At 37.3% G+C, this 21,097-nt stretch overlaps 2 protein-coding genes across 3 annotated transcripts in view; one reads left to right on the top strand and one right to left on the bottom strand.

Moving 5' to 3' along the window:
- LOC132099097 (PHD finger protein 21B-like) overlaps window positions 1-976 on the bottom strand; it is a 36,794-nt gene extending 35,818 nt beyond the window's left edge. Inside the window, exon 1 of one of the 2 annotated variants that reach the window (XM_059505544.1) lies at window positions 544-976. In XM_059505544.1, the coding sequence (XP_059361527.1) occupies window positions 544-597 (54 nt within the window). In that variant the 5' untranslated portion in view covers window positions 598-976. The remainder of the gene's footprint in view (window positions 1-543) is intronic. The other variant, XM_059505543.1, reaches the window with a different exon arrangement.
- A 5,891-nt stretch (window positions 977-6,867) lies between these two features.
- On the top strand, window positions 6,868-17,396 carry LOC132099096 (nuclear pore complex protein Nup50-like). The gene is made up of 8 exons (XM_059505542.1): window positions 6,868-7,025; window positions 7,701-7,779; window positions 7,917-8,000; window positions 8,085-8,277; window positions 14,173-14,784; window positions 15,515-15,596; window positions 15,675-15,793; window positions 16,246-17,396. Exons 2-8 carry the CDS (start codon window positions 7,711-7,713, stop codon window positions 16,443-16,445), a joined length of 1,359 nt encoding a protein of 452 aa, XP_059361525.1. The 5' UTR covers window positions 6,868-7,025; window positions 7,701-7,710; the 3' UTR covers window positions 16,446-17,396.
- The last annotated feature ends 3,701 nt before the right edge of the window (window positions 17,397-21,097 follow it).

Here is a 21,097-nt window from a genome sequence, read left to right as displayed (position 1 = left end):
AAGTCACGTAAAGGACAAAGCATAGCGAACGACCGAAAGAACTACTGATGCCGACAAAGTTTCTCACCCACTGTAAATGCCTCATTCTTCAACGCTTCAAATAAAACGAATTACCTGTGGGTCCTGCTTCATCTGTGCAACTAGTTTCTAAATGAAGTAAAACAACGAAAATAGGTTTCGTTCAAAGTGTTTCAAGTTCGGATATGAGGGAGGAACAAAGCGACGAGCAGCGAGTCCGTTTGAGCCTCATAAATATTCAAGTCTCGTCCCGATCGCTACACAAAACCGCCGCATTATTAGTGCAGATCGCAAAAAAAAAAAACCGCACCGCACGCTTTTAAGTGCATCAAAGAGCGTTTGAACAATCTGCGCTCAAAGTGGTTATGGCGTCATAAAGGCGAAAGAATGTTACCGATGTATCACTCTGAAAGGCTACGGATTCCAACCAAATGAAAACGTTCGAACACGGCGGATTCTGTCTTCCAGCGTGTGTTCACATAAGAAGTCCCGGGAAAGCTTCAACAAAATGCCATTTTTATTTACCTGATGACATTGGATTTCTACTTTCAATGCTTCTTGAAGGCCTTGTAGCTCCATATTCCGACTCCAGAAGCACTTTTCCCCCACTTTCGACGCGTTTCGCGTTATTTGTGGCGTGATACAAATATTTTTAAAGCAACAATAACAATCGCAAGAACTACTCGGGCTGCACAGCAAGTTCTCGCTTCTTTACTGGCCGCGAGATTCATCACCCACTTTACGCCAGGATTAACAAAAGTGCTCAAAAGGCGATCTAAAGATTTCAGCGGTCACATAGATCCACTCCGAAATCCGCACGGCAAAAGCCTACCCGACCTATCCGAATCGCACGGCTTTATTTTTAAGACTCTGAGTTGAAAACGTGGAACTATATTTTGTCCGAGTGCGCGGCTTGATTTTCCTTTGGGTGAAAAGTTGCGCTTTGGTTTTCAATGCTCATTCGGAAAGTTCCCGGATGGAGCAGTGAAAAGAAGAACTCTCCCTTCCTCTGTCACGTGAACGCGCTCCCTCAGTTATGGAGTCATGCGCGCTCCCACACACGTCTACAAAACAGCAGAGATAGTTTCAAATGTTCACCGACATGTGGTGTAAAAGATACACTGATGGGCTGTTAATCGAGTCTGTAACGGTTTTACAATTTGAAAACAACATCATAATACAAACCAGACGTTTTGGCAAGGTACTGCCTTGAAATGTTTATGAATAGCTCATCAACTAGTATGTATATTAGTCTACCAATAAATGATATGTAAATCAAATACTGTGGCTTTTCTGAAAATATCTGGGGGTCTTTTTTATTAGGGGGAGACCAAAGAGTGTGTATTTTGATTAAGTGTGAGCTGTATGATTGACGTTAAGGTTTGGGACCCCACCAGCCCCTCACAGACCTCACCCCCACAAAGTTTAAATGAACACAAATCCCTCCAGCTATTAAAATGCAAATATGAGCCCCATACTGCCTTTATTGGTAGTCTAACAGTGCTTCTACGTCTATTGGTCTGCTATTGGTACACTACCTAATGTATCTCTTTGACAAATTATTTTCTTGCTAACGTTATTCAACATGGCATCTGATGTCTATCACTGAAGATAAAGTTTATTGTGTTTACTTCTATGAAAAGCTTGGTTCAGTTACTAGTACAACATAAATGAACCAAAACCCTGACTGTGTATTAATATTAAATTTACCCCCTGACAGCAAAGTTATAAAATGAACATCCATACTAATGTGTTTTGCAATTCACAGTACTCTCCCCTCCAGCTGATCATTTTTATCCCAGTTAAAGGGTTTACTCCACCCTGCCCCCATACCAACCCCCATCCCCTCTCTCATGCGCCCCCGCACAAGTCAAAATGTCATTGGAGCATTACGGTGTGTTCATGCGCTGCTCTGCCCTGCTGCCCTATCAGGAGTTGCGGCAGTAGCATATGCATCCAGACTGACACCAGCCGAATGAATGAGAGCCAATCAGCTTTCAGGACAGGATGAATGTGATGTGGAAGTTAATGTGATGTAGAAAGGACAGTCCAGTGCATTTACTTACAACTGACTGTAAATCTTTTTATTCGTAATTCGTATGTGCTTATGAAAGAAGTCAAAAAGCATTCTGAAGAGTGTACATCTTTCATCTTTTTTTTTCTTCCACTAGTTCATTTCAAATGGTCATGTGGTCCCTGTTTGATATGAAAGCTGCATGCAGTAACTATAAAATAATGTATCACATTACTAAAAGAGTTTTTAAAAGCATGCCTTACCGCAGGACATTACAAATTCCGAAAACAACTTTATTTCAACTATGCACTTTTTTTGGCAGTAAACAGAATTGCTCAAATGAAACAAACACTTATTTTGGAAATGACACGAGATAGACGAAACCATGATCAGGAATGCAATGTAATGACATCATATACTCTTAAAAAATGAGAAGTCATATAGATGACAAATGTAATAATGAAATTAAGATATATACATGTATACAGTAAATTAATATAAATATATATTTTTTAAGAATTTCAATACCTTAAAATAGCAAAGAAACACAGTAGCTGAAAAAAGTCCCGTCAAGTTATTTGTAAATAAAATTAAAAAAAAATAACCTTTTTTAACTCTTGCAAGTTTTGTGTTTATCAATTTTTTTTCTTCCAATGTTTATTATTTCTAAGCAGAATTGAGAAGAAACTAACATGTATTGTAATTTAATAATTAATTTTTTTTTGAATATTTTAATTTTAATTTGATGATTTTGTTGTGTTTTGTTGTCATTTTATTGTCTATATATATATATATATTAGTTATTTTAGTTTGAAATTTTGCTTTGGTAGATAATTGAAATACAATAAGTTTAACATTTTCTATATTTTATTTCATTTCTATTTCTATTTGTTTTAATTTCTATTTGGGGGGGGGGTAGTTTTAATCTAATCCTGTTTACATTAAACAAAGCTCTGGAGCTGTTACTATGACAACAACTCCAAGATGAACGGAACAATCCAGGATTGGGTCGAAACCCTAAAATACAAAAAGAAGACGGTGCCAAACACTAAGTATAAAAACTAGCAATGCCAATATATTTAGCATTATATAACATAAAATATATAACATAAATTCCACCTTTCCAAGTTTCCTTTACATTTAGTGTAGCACATGACTGCTCATGACATGAATGGCATCAGATACTTGCCAGCACATTATCTTGTCCTGAGAGACCCTCTGACTTTACTAAGGGAGTTTCCTGGAACAGATGTGAGTGTGTCACTTGAGCTCAGCTCTTACTGTAAGCATCAGATCTGATCACACCGTAACCTTCATGTACAGATGCCACAGCACTATGACTATCACACAATGAACTCATGTGCTGTCACTGGGTGTAATTAACATACAAAACAAACATCAAATCACTAAAATACATCAATATCAGGGGCGTGCCAACCATTATGCATTTATAAATACTGTAATTCCCCCACTTCTATAGAGAAGCAGTGCTCGTGTGGGCGCTACGAGTTTGATTGTGGAGTTGCCCCTTGTTTTTTTGTTTTTGTTTTTTAATATCCGATTTTCAAACCTAGGACACATACCCTAAATATCCTTTAGAGTTATGTTAAGCTCTCCTGAAACTCTGAGGTGGTCCGTAAACATTCATATTTAATGGGTGTAAATATACATTGTTGTAGACTGAGTTCTGTTGAGTTTTAATAATCCATCACAACCACTTATAGATTTCGCATCTTCGGGCCATTTTAATGTAATCGTTGTTTTCGATGACAACTTTCATTGAAAAGATTAAACCGATTGTACTGCAGAGGCTTAATGGTGCTGAAATAATGTTCAAAGACAAGCAGATAATGTCAGAGAGATGGTTCCATTAAAAGAAACCAATTAAATTTCCTCTTAATTTGTCCATTCACTCCTCTAATTACAGCATGTTAACTAAATCTGCATAATTAGACTCTCACTGATCTGTGCTGCCTGACTGACATTTTAATGTGTCCTCTGAACAAATTAGCCATTAGAGATGCAGACAGCATAATAATAATAATAATAATAATAATAATAATTGTAACGTCATTAAGAAACTAGTGAGGGGAACCCATGACTGCTTCAAGTCAAGGTCACAGATAAGTCAAGTCAAAGGTGACTGAAAGAATCAGAATCATGTTGGGATCACAGGAAGATGGTCTGCATTATTACTTACTGACTGAAAGAAATTCAGATTTTTTTGAAGTCAGAATGTCTCCCCATTTTCTGCTATATTTAGAGAAGTTTCTGTCTAAGTGCGTGGATCTTGGCTGGAATAAGCTGCGATATGGACTCAACCTTATGTTAATAGTAAAGGTGAGATTAATGGAAGATTATTCCCATCAGATTTATGAATATGTTAGTTAATCCTTCTGTTAATGGAAACTGGAAAAGTGAGGCCTGCCAAGAGCCTCTTCCCAAGCTCTTTCAAATCTTCAGAACAGTGCTTAATAAATGCTTTAAAACGCTTACCTTAATCTTCTCCACATTCTCCACTGTTCTGTTCGCTTACACTTAACTCTTAATTTTTAAATAAAAAGCTTCCATTTAGATTGAAAAAAAGTTTTGATAGCTGAATATCATGGATGAAGATTATTTTTAGCCTGTTTTGGGGCTGTTGCACTAAAAATAGGGGTTTTCAAACTTTTTGAGGCCAACCAAATATAAGGATTCCTCATGAAGGACCCCTTCCTATAATATAAATTCAGCCATCTATTTTCATCTACAAAGACCCAATGTTTGAGTAAAACATTGTGATATTATAAAGACATGTTTGTTGGTTGGTTTTTCCCCAAAATAAAACAACAGGCTTTTATTTTGTTTTTGTGATATCATAAAGACATGTTTGTTGGTTGTTGTTGTTTTTTTATAAAACAACAGGCTTTTATTTAGCTTTTTTTGTAATGCCAACTGTTGCTTATTGTTCTGATATCATCCAGAAGATATTTATTTTGTATTATGTTGACCTAACAAGTTAAACACATTTTCAGCTAAAATCATTTTATCACATTTTTTGCTTATGACAAAACTATTTTTGAACGTATGTGCAATACAAAGAAAGATTTAAAGACTAATTTTGAACAAACAAAATAATAATTAAAAAATAATATTATGTCTTACAGTTAAAAACTGATGTCAATAGAATAGAATAATAGCTATTAATCTTATTTTGCCCATTCAGCCTTTAGAAAATGACATGAAACAGTATTCAAATTGTGAAATGCGTTAAAGCCACATTAAACATTTAATTAATATCTTTAGTTAACATGTTAACTATGACATCCCTGAAAATTTCATTAAAAATCAAAAAAAAAAAAAAAAAAAAAGAAATTCTTGCACCCCCTGGTGGCCCCATAGGGGGTCCCCCAGACCCCAGTTTGAACCCCCTGTTTTTAATCTCCAAAGAAGAAAAGAACCATATACAGTGAAAAATAAAGATTATTGATGTACTAGAAGAATGTACTATTCTGGTACTCTTTTTATGATACTATAATTCAACTGAGTACTAGAATAGTACAATCTCCTTATCACTTAAACCTAAGGTATAAATAAACATTATTACTTAAATATAACGTCATTACTTGTATTGTTTTGCTTAAATGTCACTCTGGATAAAAGCATCTGACAAACTAATAAACTTAAAGGTATTTGGCTATAAACAGAGATCCTGTCCAGACATCCACAGTCTCTTTCAGTGCTTTATAACAGTGCAGCTGAGGCCTAATGGTTCGAGAGCCGGACTAGTTACCAGAAGGTTGCTGGTTCGAGTCTCGGTGTTGGAAGGAGGTCGTAGGTGGGCAAGAGTAAATGAACAGTGCTCTTTTCCACCCTCAATAACCATGGCTGAAGTGCCCTGGGTGCTGGATCTATAGCTGCCCACTGCTCCGGGTGTGTGTTCACTGTGTGTTTACTTCTCACTGCTGTGTGTGTGCACTTGAATGAGTTAAATGCAGAGCACCAATTCCGAGTATGGGTTACCATACTTGGCAAATGTCACGACTTTTACTCATAATATAAATGTCGACATGTCAAGTCATGAAACCATACACATTCCTGTACCCTAAACAGTAGAGCATGGTGCTAGCAGGGCCAAGGTCACAAGGAAATACATGAACAAATAAAGTGTTTAGCCTACCTTAAACGCAACATGCATCCTAAAATCTTTTGGGGGAAATGCTGTCCGAAAGCCTTCAATATTCTTTAATGAACTGTCTTTTTCACTTTTAATTATTAGAGATGATTGGACACAGCAGTCGGCCTCATATGCTGTCTACAGATCTTCCTCACATCCAGCTGGTCAGGGGTCTCGTGTGGCCATCAGGACCTCTGGCATCACGTCCTGATTTCTGAAACACCTGCTTCTGAGTTGGCACAGAAGTGTGGGATGCTGAGAGATTGAAACACAGCCATCTGTTCCTCCGCCTGCCTGCAACTCTGCCTACAGGAGGGAACAATGCTGGATGAATTAACCATGGTTATTATACTGTAGTATAACAGCAATATAGTTAAAGTTGTGTGTACTGTTTATAGCCTAGTAAACATAGTAACTCTAATGTGTGCTGTCACTTTCAGGGTGACTATCTAAAAAATACTAAACCTTATTACTTAATTATAAGAAGTTTAAACAATACAACATTATTTAGCTTACAAGTTATAATGAAATAAATGTAAACATTTGTTCACGACTACATACCCGATTCTGTACTGAGAGACTACATTTCCCACAGAGCCCTGTCCGCTACTGCTCTGTGCGCATGCGCAGTATGAGGCGCGCGTAGGTGCCGCTTCTTTGTGTGCATGCGCAGTGTGCTGCTCTGTGCACACTGCACAGGCGCGGTGTGGGGACGCGTTTGTAAGATGGCGGTTTGAGTGCGCGGCCTGCTCTTGTATGCGCGAGATCTCCGCGGTCATCATTCAAACACTCGATACTGTGTGCGTGGCGCGAACGGTTGGTGGGAGACGGCGAGAGGTATGTTACCGACTTAAGTAAATAGTGGTTTATTCCACAATGGTCCCTGTTACATCATATTCATATTTACTCAAAACCCGGCCCGTCATTAGCACATTTAAAGCATCACATTCGCATAAACACACTATATAAACACATAAGAAACACTGCGCGTGTAGTATAATACGATTTGAATCAGAAACTAAGTGATTAAAATCATGTGTGACCTGTCTAATATTCATCTGCCGGTAGTTTGCGCAAGCCGTAACGCCATTCAAATGAAATGCTCTTCAAAGACCTGACATTAACTAGTAAGTCATGTTTAAGTCTGACGGGATTTTAGCACTATTTGAGTTGTTTAAGTCATTGTGATATAGCTTTGAATGTCATCTTGTCTTTAATAAGTCACATGTAATATTATGGTTATGAACAGAAGACTCCGGTTTGAATTTTGGTCCAGGAACTGATCCTGCTTGTGGCATGTCACTAAAGCTAGTTAACAGAATAAGGCATCAAAACTATCCATTTTCAAATCAAAGTTATGAGTATAGATCTGTGGTGAAAGAAAAAAAATAATTTAAGATTATTTTTTTTCTTTAAATTTAAAGAAATGTAATCCATGTATTATAATCTATATATTATAGATATGATTATAATGTAATATAATTTAGTCTTCTTTTTATTTGTATTTTACAGCTGAGCTGTGATGGCCAAGCGGATTGCAGAAAAAGAGTTGACGGACAGGAACTGGGATCAGGAAGATGAAGGAGAGGAGGTGTGCAACTTTTCAGCATCTACTACACTTTCACTGTCAAACATCCAGTCTTTCCCTGTGGAAACACTCCAGTATATGAAAGTTTGTTTTAACCAAGAATGTTTTTTTGGGGGGGAAATATTATCTTGTGTTCTCAGGCAGGATTATTTTCAGTTGCGAGTGAAGATGTGATGAAGAATCGTGCCATCAAGAAAGCCAAGCGGCGTAACGTAGGAGCAGAGGTAACGCATCTCTTGTGTCCCAGCAGACCTCAAGTTATGCGTTCTGTATGTGTTTTATAGATGAGCTTTGTTGTTTTGTCACAGGGCGAGAGTGGAGGGGCTTTCAAAGCATTTAAGGGGTTCTCTCTGACCTCGGCCACAGGGTCAACATTATTCTCGGGCTTCGGTAATGGAGCTGGTTTCAAACCTCTGTCCAACCTGACCAATGGCAGCGTAGCATCGGTGGCTCCATCTTTTGCTGGTTTTAACGTTCCAACGTCTGCTAAAGCTAACAGTGGTAAGTCTTTTACATGAGCTGGGCATTTCAGTAGTAAGTCCAGGTTCCAAAATAAACACATTGCCTCAGATTAAATATAAGTGAAACTGAGTTTTACTAGTAAATAAAATGAGTTACGGCTAGCTGGTACCTTGATCATGAATTGCAAAAGTAATAGATTATTCATGAAACATACAGGTCCATGTCGTGGAAAAGTTAATTTATTTCAGTAATTAAGCTCAAATTGTGAAACTTGTGTATTAAATAAATTGAGTGCACACAGACTGAAGTAGTTTAAGTCTTTGGTTCTTTTAATTGTGATGATTTTGGCTCACATTTAACAAAAACCCACCAATTCACTATCTCAACAAATTAGAATATGGTGACATGCCAATCAACTAATCAACTCAAAAACACCTGTAAAGGTTTCCTGAGCCTTCAAAATGGTCTCAGTTTGGTTCACTAGGCAACACAATCATGGGGAAGACTGCTGATCTGACAGCTGTCCAGAAGACAATCATTGACACCCTTCACAAGGAGGGTAAGCCACAAACATTCATTGCCAGAGAAGCTGGCTGTTCACAGAGTGCTGTATCCAAGCATGTTAACAGAAAGTTGAGTGGAAGGAAAAATGGTGGAAGAAAAAGATGCAAAACCAACCGAGAGAACCGCAGCCTTATGAGGATTGTCAAGCAAAATTGATTCAAGAAGTTAAGTAAACTTCACAAGTAATGGACTGAGGCTCGGGTCAAGGCTTTAAGAGCCACCACACACAGACGTGTCAAGGAATTTCCTGAACCACAGACAAAGTCAGGGGTGTCTTACCTGGGTTAAGGAGAAGAACTGGACTGTTGCCCCGTGGTCCAAAGTCCTCTTTTCAGATGAGAGCAAGTTTTGTATTTCATTTGAAAACCAAGGTCCTAGAGTCTGGAGGAAGGGTTGAGAAGCTCATAGCCCAAGTTGCTTTAAGTCCAGTGTTGAGTTTCCACAGTCTGTGATGATTTGGAGTGCAATGTCATCTGCTGGTGTTGGTCGATTTTGTTTTTTTTTTGAAAACCAAAGTCACTGTACCCATTTACAAAGAAACTTTGGGGCACTTCATGCTTCCTTCTGGTGACCAGCTTTTTGAAGATGCTGATGTCATTTTCCAGCAGGATTTGGCAAATTGTCCACACTGCCAAAAGCACCAAAGATTGGTTAAATGACCATGGTGTTGGTGTGCTTGACTGGCCAGCAAACTCACCAGACCTGAACCACAGAGAGAATCTAAGGGGTATTGTCAAGAGGAAAATGAGAAACGAGACCAAAAAAATTCAGATGAGCTGAAGGCCACTGTCAAAGAAACCTGGGCTTCCAGACCATCTCAGCAGTGCCACAAACTGATCACCTCCATGCCACGCCAAATTGAGGCAGTAATTAAAGCAAAATGAGCCCCTTACCAAGTATTGAGTACATGTACAGTAAATGAACATACTTTCCAGAAGGCCAACAATTCACTAAAATGTTTTATTTTTATTATTTTTTATTTTATTATTGGTCTTATGAAGTATTCTAATTTGTTGAGATCCTGAATTTGTCGGTTTTTGTTAAATGTGAGCCAAAATCACCACATTTAAAAGAACCAAAGACAAACTACTTCAGTCTGTGTGCATTTAATTTATTTAATACACAAGTTTCACAATTTGAGTTGAATACTGAAATTAACTTTTCCACAGCATTCTAATTTATAGCTATGCATCTGTATAGCACATGGACTCTTTTTTTTGAGAATTACTGGGCTGTCTCTTAATTAATCATAATATTTTAGTCAGTTATCACATCTTTTGCAGTCTTGAAATATATTTATTGCCCAAAATTCGCACGTAGTCCGTCTGCAATGCGTATGTGTACATGGTTCAGAAGCAGCAGCGAGAGTGCATTATTGTACCGCAAAAGCACATTAAAATAATGTGCGAGCGCGAATCTCTCCGCTCGCACGCAAATTTCCTTTGCTCTGTTACAAAACCAGACGTGTGTGCTCTAGGGCTGAAACGATTAGTCGACATTATCGACAATGTTAAATGTTTTTGTTGTCGAGTAGTCGTTTGATTTAATTTGACCTAATTTAGAGCCTGCAATAATGTGGTTTGACCAGTGTTGCACTGTGGCGCAAGACTGTAATTTAGACCTCCTCGATGCAATTCAAGAGAAGAGATACAGCGCTCGCTCAGCGCTGATTCAGAGAAATGCACCCTAGCCGAACCGAACACGTCACATCTATAGCATTTTATGTAATACCTTAAATCAAGCAGTTTTACGGTATTAAAAATTATTATTAAATATTTGATTAAAGTGATAGTTTGGTTTGCAGAGATCAAAGCTTCATCTAGCTCAGGACTGTTTTGATTATCATAAACCAGTAAGGTATTTTAAGAGAGATTACTCTACCAGTCAAACATTTTTTAATGGTAACGTTAAGATTTTTAATGTTTTTTTTTTTAAAGAAGTGTCTTCTGCTCACCAAGCCTGCATTTATTTGATCCAAAATACAGCAAAAGCATTAATATTGTGCAATATTTTTACGATTTAAAATAACTGCTTTCTATTTGAATATATTTTATAATGTAATTTATTCTTGTGATCAAATCTGAATTTCCTCCAGTCTTCAGTGTCACATGATCTTCAGAAATCGTTCTAATATACTGATCTGCTGCTCAAGAAACATTTATTATTATTATTATTATCAATATTTAAAACAGTCGAGTAATTTTTTTTCAGGATTCTTTGATGAATATAAAGATCCAGAGATCAGAATTTATCTGAAATTAAATAAAAAGCTTTTGTAGCATTATACGCAATACCATTCAAAAGCTTGGAGTAGATATTATTTTTATTTTTTTCTAATTGGGGTGGGGGGGGGGTATATTGTAGAAATTAATACTTCTATTTAGCAAGGATGCTTTAAATTGACAAAGACATTTATAATGTTACAAATGATTTATATTTCAGATAAATGCTGATCTTCTGAACTTTCTATTCATCAAAGACTCCTGAAAAAATTATATTCAGCTGTTTTCAACATAATAATAATAATAATGTTTTTTTGGAGCAGCAAATCAGTATATTAGAAAGATTTCTGAAGGATCATGTGACTGGAGTAATGATGATAAAAATTCAACCTTGAAATCACAGGAATAAATTACGTTTTAAAATAAATTCAAATAAAAAACAGTTGTTTTAAATAGTAAAAAGAATGTCACTGTTTTTGCTGTACTTTGGATCAAATACATGTAGGCTCGATGAGCAGAAGATACTTTAAAAACAATGTTACTGTTAAAAAATGTTTGACTGGTAGTGTATATTGTGAATAAAATTGTTTATCCAAAAATAAAACATCTAATCACTTACCTCTATTTTGTTTCTTATCCATATCATATACTTACAAAAGGAGATGTTAGGCACAATGAGCTGTCATTCAGTTAATTTTAGTAACATAAGTAAGTAATATATTAATTAAATGTTAAATAAGAAGGTTTCTCTGTCTTCTCATTTTTTCAAATATATTTATTTGTATAAATTAATTGTATAATAATTGTAATTACATAATATTATTTCTCAAAGCTGAAGTGATTAGACTTTTGTCTTTTATTTTTTATTACGTATAACAATATTTTAACTAATTGCAAGAGCTGAATAATCAAATTCTACTGATTAATCAGTGAAATAATCGACGATTAGTCGATTAATCGTTCTAATCATCGTTGATGTAATCGATTATCAAAATAATCGTTTGTTGCAGCCCTAGTGTGCTCCGATACACGCTGCTATTCAGATATAAATTGCTATAAAGCAATTTAGAAATCGTGCACGCTCAAATCGTGATTTTATGATTTCGATTAATCGCAAAGCCCTAATTTAATATAAAGCTCTTTAAAGGGTTAGATCACTCAAAAATGAAAATTAGCTTGTTTTACTCACCCTCAAAGCATCCTATGTGTATATGACTATCTTCTTTCAGATGAATCCAGTCAGAGTTATATCAAAAAAATTATCCTGGCTATTCCAAGCTGTGTCGTTGTACTGTAGTTGAACAGTCCACATGTCGTCAAATAAAGCTTGCGCATTCATAATAAAATATGCCACAGACGGCTCTCGGGGATGAATAAAGGCCCCCTGTAGCGAATCCATGTGTTTATGTAAGAAAAAAAATCCATATTTCAAGTGGATATGATGTATGATGCCAAGCATTTTAAAGTCTGTTCTGATTTTAAAAGCCATGTAGTGTATTTCAGCCTTAACTTTTTGCTAAATCCTCCTTTATGCCAGAGTACAATATCTCTGAAGCATAACTAATTAGACTTTATAGTTAGACTAGGTTTTAACTATTTGAGTACTGTTTATTTTATTTTTTTTTCATTTTTATTCAAATATTTTTAATGAAGTGAGGCAGATGGATGGATGGAAAAAAATGAAAGTGAAAGTCCAGTACCCGGAGAGAAACTGGGGGTTAAGTGCCTCGCTGTTCATTCACTTGTTTTTATATATATAAATTTGAAAGCATAGATCAGACAAAACCATGTCAAATGCAGATGTGGATTGATTAATAATTCATTGATTTAGGTTTTTATTTGGAAAGATTGGTCTAACACAGGGGTTTTCAATACTGGTCTACATTCACAAATCATTTTTTGAGAGGGTTCTTTACGACTGTATGTGGCTCACTCTGGATCTGTTCTCAATTCATAGTCTATTTTGGGCAGAAGTATTCTCAGCTGCTTTTGTATTTGTGCATTATAGCTCTTCATTTGGCAATCACAGCGACTGTTTACCCTGTAAACCACAAACTGGTATTTTAAGTGTTGTGGCACCAACCCAGTCTGATAATGCCCAGCTCTGAGCACACTGAGAATTGGCTTCCTTTCAATTCATGAGTTCAACAATAACACAACCAAGGAAATTAAATAGTATGAAACAAGTTTTGACACAACATAATTATATGATTGATTGCTTTGTCCATCTAGCATCTACTCAGGGAAATCATTTGAAGACCAGATTTTGTCTGTAGCCGCCAACTTTCATTGTTCTTATAGGCCAAATATCTATTCATGACTTGTCATTAAAATGCACCTATTATGCTATTTCCAATATTGCCTTTCATGCAGTATCTAATGTAGCTGTATGTGAATGTTAACGATCTGCAAAGTTGCAAAAGTGCACTATAAAGTTATTGTCTCCCAAAATAAAGAATCGACTCTGTACAGCCTACATGAGTCATTGGTAATTCAAATCCCACTTCTGTGACAGCTACACGTCAGGGGGTAACACATTTGCCTAATGTGCACCTATGGTCTACATTGGCGGGCAGCGAACTACTTGACCTTGCCCACAAACACATCATTCTACTGACGACTGCTTCTCTAATAAACACTTGGATCAGTATCCTGTTTATTTGGACCAGCTGCTCCACTGAATTACATCCTGCAAGTATGATAAATAATAATGTTTATATTTTCTATAGAGCATTCAAAATACAGAACTATATAATTAGGCGTATCATTTCTGACATTTATGCTGCGGCACCCGGGGAGCAGTTGGGGGTTCAGTGCCTTGCTCAAGGGCACCTCAGTCATGGTCTTGCCGGCACGAGACTCGAACCCACAACCTTACGGTTAGGAGTCAAACTCTTTAACCGTTAGGCCACGACTTCCCCGATTTCTTTTGAACGAATCGTTTGAGAATCCCTGGAATATGAGTTGATATTAAATGCATATTTTGAGAAAACAAAAGCTACAATTCCTATTGTAGGAGACTCTCAAAACAATATTAGGAACCGTAAAAATGGCTTAATATAGGGGCACAACACACTGCAGTCAGAGAGGGAGAATGAGCATCATTTAGAGCAGTTAGTCACCATTATGTCTCTCCTTTCATCCTCAGGTCTCTTAACATTCAACAGCTCCACCTCCTCCAAGCCCACAGATGATGTCACCTCTAATGGCTCCACCCCCAACAATAAAGAATACAGCCGGCAGCTCACCGCACTAAACTGCTCTGTGCGCGACTGGATCACCAAGCATGTCAATGACAACCCCCTGTGCGACCTCAATCCTATCTTTCGTGACTACGAGCGACACCTGGCCAGCATCGAGAAGAAATATGGCAGTGCTGCATCAGAAAGTGGGGCGGAGAGCGTGTCATTTGGAGGGGAGCAGAAGCAGCCTCTGATGAGCGGAACAGTAGCTTCAGTTTCCGGCACGGGTGCTACAGTGTCTGTCAGCGGTGCAGCGCCACAGCTCTTCTCTTTCAAAGACAAGGATGGAGCTGCAGCAGACAAACCATCAGCCGTAGCTTCTCCAGGCGTCTCCTTTAAGTTCGGCCAGAAGGTGGACAGCTCTGTGCTTGGTGCACTCGCATCCAGTGGAGCACCGTCTTTCTCGTTTTCTTCCTCTTCCTCCTCTTCAGGCGTATCTATGTTTGGAGCAGCGGTCAGTAGTGTCAGTCCTGCGGTGTCGTCCTCTCTGAACACAGCCAGCAACAGTCAGACCGCAGGTGATTGTTTTCACATATTCACTAATACAGCAAACACTGATTCACATTCACAGCTCAGTGGTGTCATTTAGTTTGTATTTCAAGGCAGTTTACAGTATTTTCTGTGATGTATGTTATGGGGAAGTGCTGTGTAATGGACAAAACATGATACAATTAAGTTAAATGTGAGAGAAAATGTATTCTATCAGTAGAGATGTTGTAGAAATCGAATTTCATTAATGTGCAGAAAATATTTTTTTCATTTGCTATTAAAAAAGAAACCGTGTTAAAACCGTGTTTTTTCAGTGGATTAACTTGCACAGATACATTGTTCAGCTCAAGACTAGGTGCTAACAAAATGAATAGTGTACATTTTGATTTCATGCAGACTTTAAGTCTTAAGTTCAAGAAACGAGCACATATTTCAATATGTTGTTTCAAAGAATTTTTTGATTGTTTTCTGTTTCTGGGTTTAAAATCTATATCGATAGGAGTGATGTGGTGTTGTTTTTTTCGATATCCCCTGGCTAAATCTTGTATATCTTAAGACGGTGTACTAAAGTATGTGTATGGTGTGGGGTAAGATACTCACGAAGGTTCGAATTGATAATGAAATTGCCTTTGTGCTATTCTCATTATCCATTTTATCGGTCAAAAGTTGCAGTTGATGCATAGTTTAACAAAATGGAGTTCACACAGAACTAACATTTATAACCATTATTTTTTTTTCATCATTGTTATTCTGTTTTAGATGAAAATGGGGAGGAATCAGAAGAGCCGCCTGTTCCTGTGGTGAAAGAGATCAAGGAGAAAGACGCCTTCTACTCCAAAAAGTACACATCACGTCCTTTTCAGTCGATTTTTAAACATGTTTCTCTCATAAGTTATTTTTGAGAATGATCTTTGTGCAGGTGTAAGTTGTTTTATAAGAAGGACGGAGAGTTTAAAGAGAAAGGGGTGGGAACACTGCATCTAAAGATGGTGGCTGAGAGCAAACTTCAGCTGTTAGTGCGAGCCGACACCAACCTGGGTAAGTGTCTGTATCTGTGTGTCATCAGTGAACTCAATCCCCATGCACATTTATCTTTCAAGAGACTTTTTCAGGCTGATATTGATGACAACAGTTGAGCTCTGTGTTAATGAGCTCATAATTAATTAATGAGATGTGAATTGTGAGCTATGAAGTCACCGTCACAAGTAAACACAGTTATCGCTGCCATTTTATCTCAAAGGGGGTAAGAAATAAAGTTGCAGTTATAGATATGAGGCACATGGTGTGTATGATTAACAGAGATCAAATTATTCGATGAAATCGGGACCCCCCTGCAGGGCATTTCATGAAACGCTGTCAACTAGTTTGTAGTTTAACTGGCAGCATAATGATGGCATCATAATGGCATTGACAGTCGACTAAAGCACACCCTAAACCTCATCCTAATACGCTGATTCAGTGTGCTTACTGGCTTCCCTGCTTTCTCATAGGGAACATCTTGCTGAACATCATGGTGCCCTCTTCCATGCCCTGCTCGCGAACTGGCAAAAACAACGTGATGGTGGTGTGCGTGCCAAACCCTCCTGTGGACGACAAGAACCCCAGCACACCCGTCCCAATGTTGATACGCGTGAAAACAACAGAGGACGCAGACGAGCTGCATCAAACCCTGCAAGAGAAGAAAGCCTAAAGCAGCATCCACTCCCACTTGTACATTTACTCTATCTGTCTGATCTAGAACTGTTCGTTTACGTCCTGTAAATCGTCTAGAGTGATGGAAACCAATCGGTTGACCTACTGTGAAATCACTCGTGGTCTTACTGTAAATGCTGCTCATAGTATCAGAGATGGTTGAGGCCACATTTGTTATCGCAATGACACGAGTCCGTATTCATTGACATTCCTTGGAGTTTTAATTTAGCTGCTATTTAAGGAACTATTCGAGATTTAGATGGAGCCGATTGTTTTACGAGGATCGCTTGTTGATTTGTTTTTAATCCTGTGACTCAATTGTCAAGGCAAGTATGGAGAAGATCAGTTCTCCACACTCTCCATGCTTGCGGGAGGAATTGTTTAGGGGTCAGTGTTACATTTGAAGATCTTGATTTGCTTCTAATGTTTTTTTTTTTGGAGAACAAAATAGCCACCTGAAGATTTCCACAGCTCTAATCAAAAGTAATTCCTCACAGTTCTTCATATGAGGAAGTGAGCAGATAGACCTAGTTATTTTATATACATGTATAACTGTACTGTACTCACAGTGATTTCCTGTGACGGTATTTATTTTGGGTTATGGCACGTGTGGATGTTGTTTTCTGTACATTGAATGACCCGATGTATATAGGCTGAGGCTGAGAATGAATGCTTTATGGCAATCTGTCCTGAAGATGATCTCCCAATTTTGGTCTTTTTTCTTCCTTTCCCTTGTAAGTGTCCTTTTACTGCCTTACACGATGAGGTATGTGTTTTAAGTGTTGAGCAGCACTAGATCTACCTTCAGTTAATTCAGTGGTGAATAAATCAAATAAACCCGACATGATTTCTTTAATTTCCAGTACACGCATGGTGATGTAAATCACATCTTTGTACAAATGGGTATCCTACTTGCTGGCTTAAAGATTAAAAATATAGTTAAAATTGACCCTCTGTTGTTTTCAGTTATTGCTGGTTATTTGGTTTGGCTATGCTGTTACTCACTCTTGCCTAAATATTTAATATGATTTAGATAAGTATCAGAAATAAGGTTGCAAATCTCATTAAATAGGTAGAATTATTAATATAAGCAGCTTTAAAACCGCTTTAGTATTTTTTGTTATGGTCCATTGGTTTATGTATTTAACAGATAAACAATTGTTTTAATGGTTAAGCACCTACTTTTCACTGAAGTTAAAGAACTGTCTATTTACTAAGACCGCTGATGATTTGTGTTGTTTGATCAAACATCTGGAAGATTCTATTCAAGTGCTGCCCCTTTTAAGAGTTTGAACTTGAAGCACTGAATAAGCCACTCTATATCACAAGCTTGAATAAACAGGCCCTTCAGGATGAATTGATACCACTGATTTCAAAAATGTGTACAAACCAGAGCCTGGCACACTGCTGTATTTTTATTGGTTGTAAACCGCGAGAGGTACTTCATTTTTAATAATAATAATAATAATCAAATTTTCTAATTTCCATTTGGGACTTTAAGAAGTTTGATAATTGTTTTAATTTATTATTATTTTTTTTTTTTTTTTGATTTTCTAGCAATAAATTCCAGAATTAAAATCATACATGAAGTTAAAAGATAAATGGAACTAATAAAGAAGTGACAAATCAATGTTTTCAAGTAGTGGCATGCTAGGACCAGCAATATTCAACATTTCCTTTAGGTAACTTGTTATATATATTTGTATTTATTTTAAATGTTTTGTAATTATTTAAAATATAGAGTTGTGAATATTTTATTTGTAAATATCAATATTTGCAAAAGGGGAAAACCTGCAGTAACAATGCAAAATGTGGGAGACAGCAATATTATGTTTTTGGTGATTCATTTTAAAATAGTTTTCACTACAATTAATCGGTTCAATAGATTGATGTTGAATTTGATGTGATTTTGGAATGGTTTCACACTGAATTCTGTATGTGCACAATCTGCAACAATGAGCTATATAAATACTTTCTTTTGAAGTTACCATAGAACTAAATGATCTGAGATATCATCACTTGGCTGAATAATTTCAACTACTATCAACATCAATTCCATGTGACAGTATTAAATCTAGTATTAATCAGTATTAAATATTTCGACAATGAGTAGGTCCTGAAACGTGTTGTCTAAACCCAATGTAATCATCAGGTTTAGCCAGGTTTCTGTCAAACAGAGCACATCTAGGTTATGATCAGTGATCATATTATTTACAAAAAGTGCTTTCGAAGATATTCAATAATGGGATGAAGACCATCTCTTTTAAACGGGTCAGGTCTGCCCCAAAAGCTCGTCCAATTGTCTATGAAACCTGTTATTCTGTGGGCACCACTTAGACATCCAGCCATTGAGTGATGACAATCTGCTATGCATCTCATCACCACGGTAAGCAGGGAGATGCTTGTAAAGACCTTGTCTCAAAGGAGCACCAGGACAAGACCACAGGAAACAGATGATTCTTCTGCACAATCTGACTTTGCTGCAATCTGGAATTGAACTACTGGTTTCGTCTGGTCAGAGGAGAACTGGCCCCCCAACTGAGCCTGGTTTCTCCCAAGGTTTTTTTCTCCATTCTGTCACCGATGGAGTTTCGGTTCCTTGCCGCTGTCACCTCTGGCTTGCTTAGTTGGGGACACTTCATCTACAGCGACATTACATTGACTTGATTGCAAATAATTGCACAGACTATTTAACTGATCAGAGATTGAATTAAATGATGAACTGCCTTTTTGCTTTATTGACACATTATTGTATTATTAAATGCTGTTCAGTTGCTTTGATACAATCTGTATTGTTAAAAGCGCTATATAAATAAAGGTGACTTGAGTTGACTTACAGTGCAGTGTTGACAGGACCGGGCTAATATGGTCATACTTCCTGGTTCTAGTAAGAACTCTTGCTGCTGCATTTTGGACAACCACCCAATAGCATTTTTACATTAATCTAACCTTGAGGTCATGAACGCATGAATTAACGTTTATGCTCATTGAGAGCATAGGTCGTATTTTAGATATTTTTTTAAGATGTAAAATGCGGTTTTACAAATGCTAAGAACATTGGTTTTCAAAGGAAAGATTGCTATCAAATAGCACACCTAGGTTATTAACTGATGAGGAGGAATGAACAGAACAGCCATCAAGTCTTAGACAGTGTTCTAGGTTATTACATTGACAGTTTCATGAAGCTTTGAAACTTTTAGTGTGTTGAAAGCGCCCATCACTAATCTACACAACCAGTAAGAGCATTTAGTTTTGTTGTAGTACATGGTATGTTCAATTTTGAATTATAATAACTCTTATAATAACTCTTATTTTTACCCAAAACCAAAAAGTTTTACTGAACTTTACAGGTATTGAATTGCACTCAATCAACACTACACTGATTTGAGCTAAATCACGAAACCATTGTATATTTAGAACAGTGGCGGTTCTACATTGAAATACACCCTGGGCGAGACCCCTTTCGAGCCCCCCCCCACCCACCACCACCACCACCACCACCACACACAAAAATAAACAAAGTTCTGCACAAACAGTTATATTTTATTATAACAACATAGGTGGTAATTTATTAACTATTGCAATTTAAACAGCAAACACACTTTTTAAGGTGCACAATTTCCACCTCCAACATTGCCAAAGGACAATGAACACCATTCTGCACAAAATATGAGTATAAGTTATCAGAACTTAAATAAATATACACTATATTAATATGCCAAAAATATATACAATCAGATATATAAAAAGTAACAAAAGCAGAGAGCAACAATATTATCAACAAAAAATATTAAGAATATTTGGGCTTCTCCATCAGTGACACCATCTAATGACCACTGACAACTGTTCTGTGTGGCTTATATCTGGGGTGCAATCCAAAATTATTGAAAAAAACTTTGCCTGCTTGATGTCATCCACTATAGCAGATATGATTTTGCTTCTCAACAAATCAATCAGCTCATTCTGCACATGATGGCCTAGGTAGCTGTTATGACTTGCTGTTCCTCTTTCGACACGGTTAAGGTGATCTTTCATGATGGGATCAAGCCTGGCCATAAGTTCGACCTCTTTAAGGAAGTTCCCATTTGATGGTGTGAACAGTGTTTCTGTGTGAACGAGTAATTTCGAATAACCAGTGACTGCATCTCACCCTTTCAGCCTCCAGAAGTGCCATCTCCTGCTTATCAATAGTTGTCCCACTTTTTAACCTCACTGACAGTTCCTTCCATGCTTTCATGCAATTGAGGTGTTCTGTACTGTTTTCATGTGATGTGAGATAATTGCTTGCATGTTTCCAATTTGCCATTCCTGCACTTGTTAAATTGATGTTCCTCTTGGAAAACAATTTGCAGCAGAAGCAAAAGAGGCTGTTGTTCTTAATTGAATAAATCAGCCAACTTCTTGCCATCTTTTCACCACTTACTAATGTCTTCTTAAAATATTGTTGGTGGCAACTTCTCCCATCACTCTCATTCATACGGAAAACAAAGCCAGGTGGCACCTTACTTGGTCCTCTGCGAACCAGCTCAGTCCGAAACCTGTCAGTCAGATGTGAGGGCCAGTTAGCAGGGTCGGTTGACAGAGGCTCATCCTCACCAGTGGGGCTCAGTGGGGGTTCAGCTCCAGGCATTTCTATCAGACAGCATATTG

Source organism: Carassius carassius, chromosome 22 (assembly GCF_963082965.1).
Source record: "Carassius carassius chromosome 22, fCarCar2.1, whole genome shotgun sequence".
In the NCBI taxonomy this organism is placed as follows: Eukaryota; Metazoa; Chordata; class Actinopteri; order Cypriniformes; family Cyprinidae; genus Carassius; species Carassius carassius.
Note: the sequence above shows the minus strand (reverse complement) of the source record. Positions and strands in the feature narration are given on the sequence as shown.